This window comes from Wasmannia auropunctata, unplaced genomic scaffold, assembly GCF_000956235.1.
Source record: "Wasmannia auropunctata unplaced genomic scaffold, wasmannia.A_1.0 LD317104.1, whole genome shotgun sequence".
Taxonomy (NCBI): Eukaryota; Metazoa; Arthropoda; class Insecta; order Hymenoptera; family Formicidae; genus Wasmannia; species Wasmannia auropunctata.
In genome coordinates, this window is record NW_012045786.1 from 1 (window position 1) to 558 (window position 558).

Sequence of the window (558 nt, forward strand, 5' to 3'; positions counted from 1 at the left end):
CGAGGTGAAACTTACGGCGTCGAAGTCGGAGATGACCTCATTCAGGAACCTGAGGCACTCGAGGCCTTGATTGTTGATGCTCTCCTCGCTGTAGAAGTCCGCGAAGTTCGGCATACTGGCGAACAGCACGCCCACCTCGGCGTAGCTCTGACTGTAGAGATCATCGTGGTGCCTCGCACGCGACAGGAAATACGCGGCCACGTGGGGCGGCAGAATGTTATAAATCAGCGCGCCATTTCTTCGCTTCATGTCCGCCGCTCGTTCCCTCTGCGCGATCACCTCCCGCCCATGAAGATAGAGCATCCTTCGCGCCTTCTCGGTCTGCACATAACATTCGTATCTTCGTTAACAAGTTTGCCATTCAAATTTTTCGCGCTGTCGAAAGCAACTGCAAAAAAAATCGAACAGAGAGAAAAAACAATGCTGAAATATTTAAAAATTTAGCTAGATACAGATCATGAAAATAAATTTTATTTGACTTATTAAAGTAACGATACAGGTCAAGTTGCTAAAATGTTGAATTTTAATTTGTTTTGCAGTTTTACTCATCATGATTAA

General features: G+C 45.5%; 1 protein-coding gene across 1 annotated transcript; it reads right to left on the reverse strand.

Annotated features, from left to right (window-relative positions):
- Positions 1–15: 15 nt before the first annotated feature.
- LOC105460707 (adenylate cyclase type 3-like) lies at positions 16–418 on the reverse strand (the record flags this gene model as incomplete). The annotated part of the gene is made up of 1 exon (XM_011707209.1): positions 16–418. A coding segment is annotated over exon 1 (288 nt), but the record flags the coding sequence as incomplete, so codon positions are not given.
- Between the last annotated feature and the right edge of the window lie 140 nt (positions 419–558).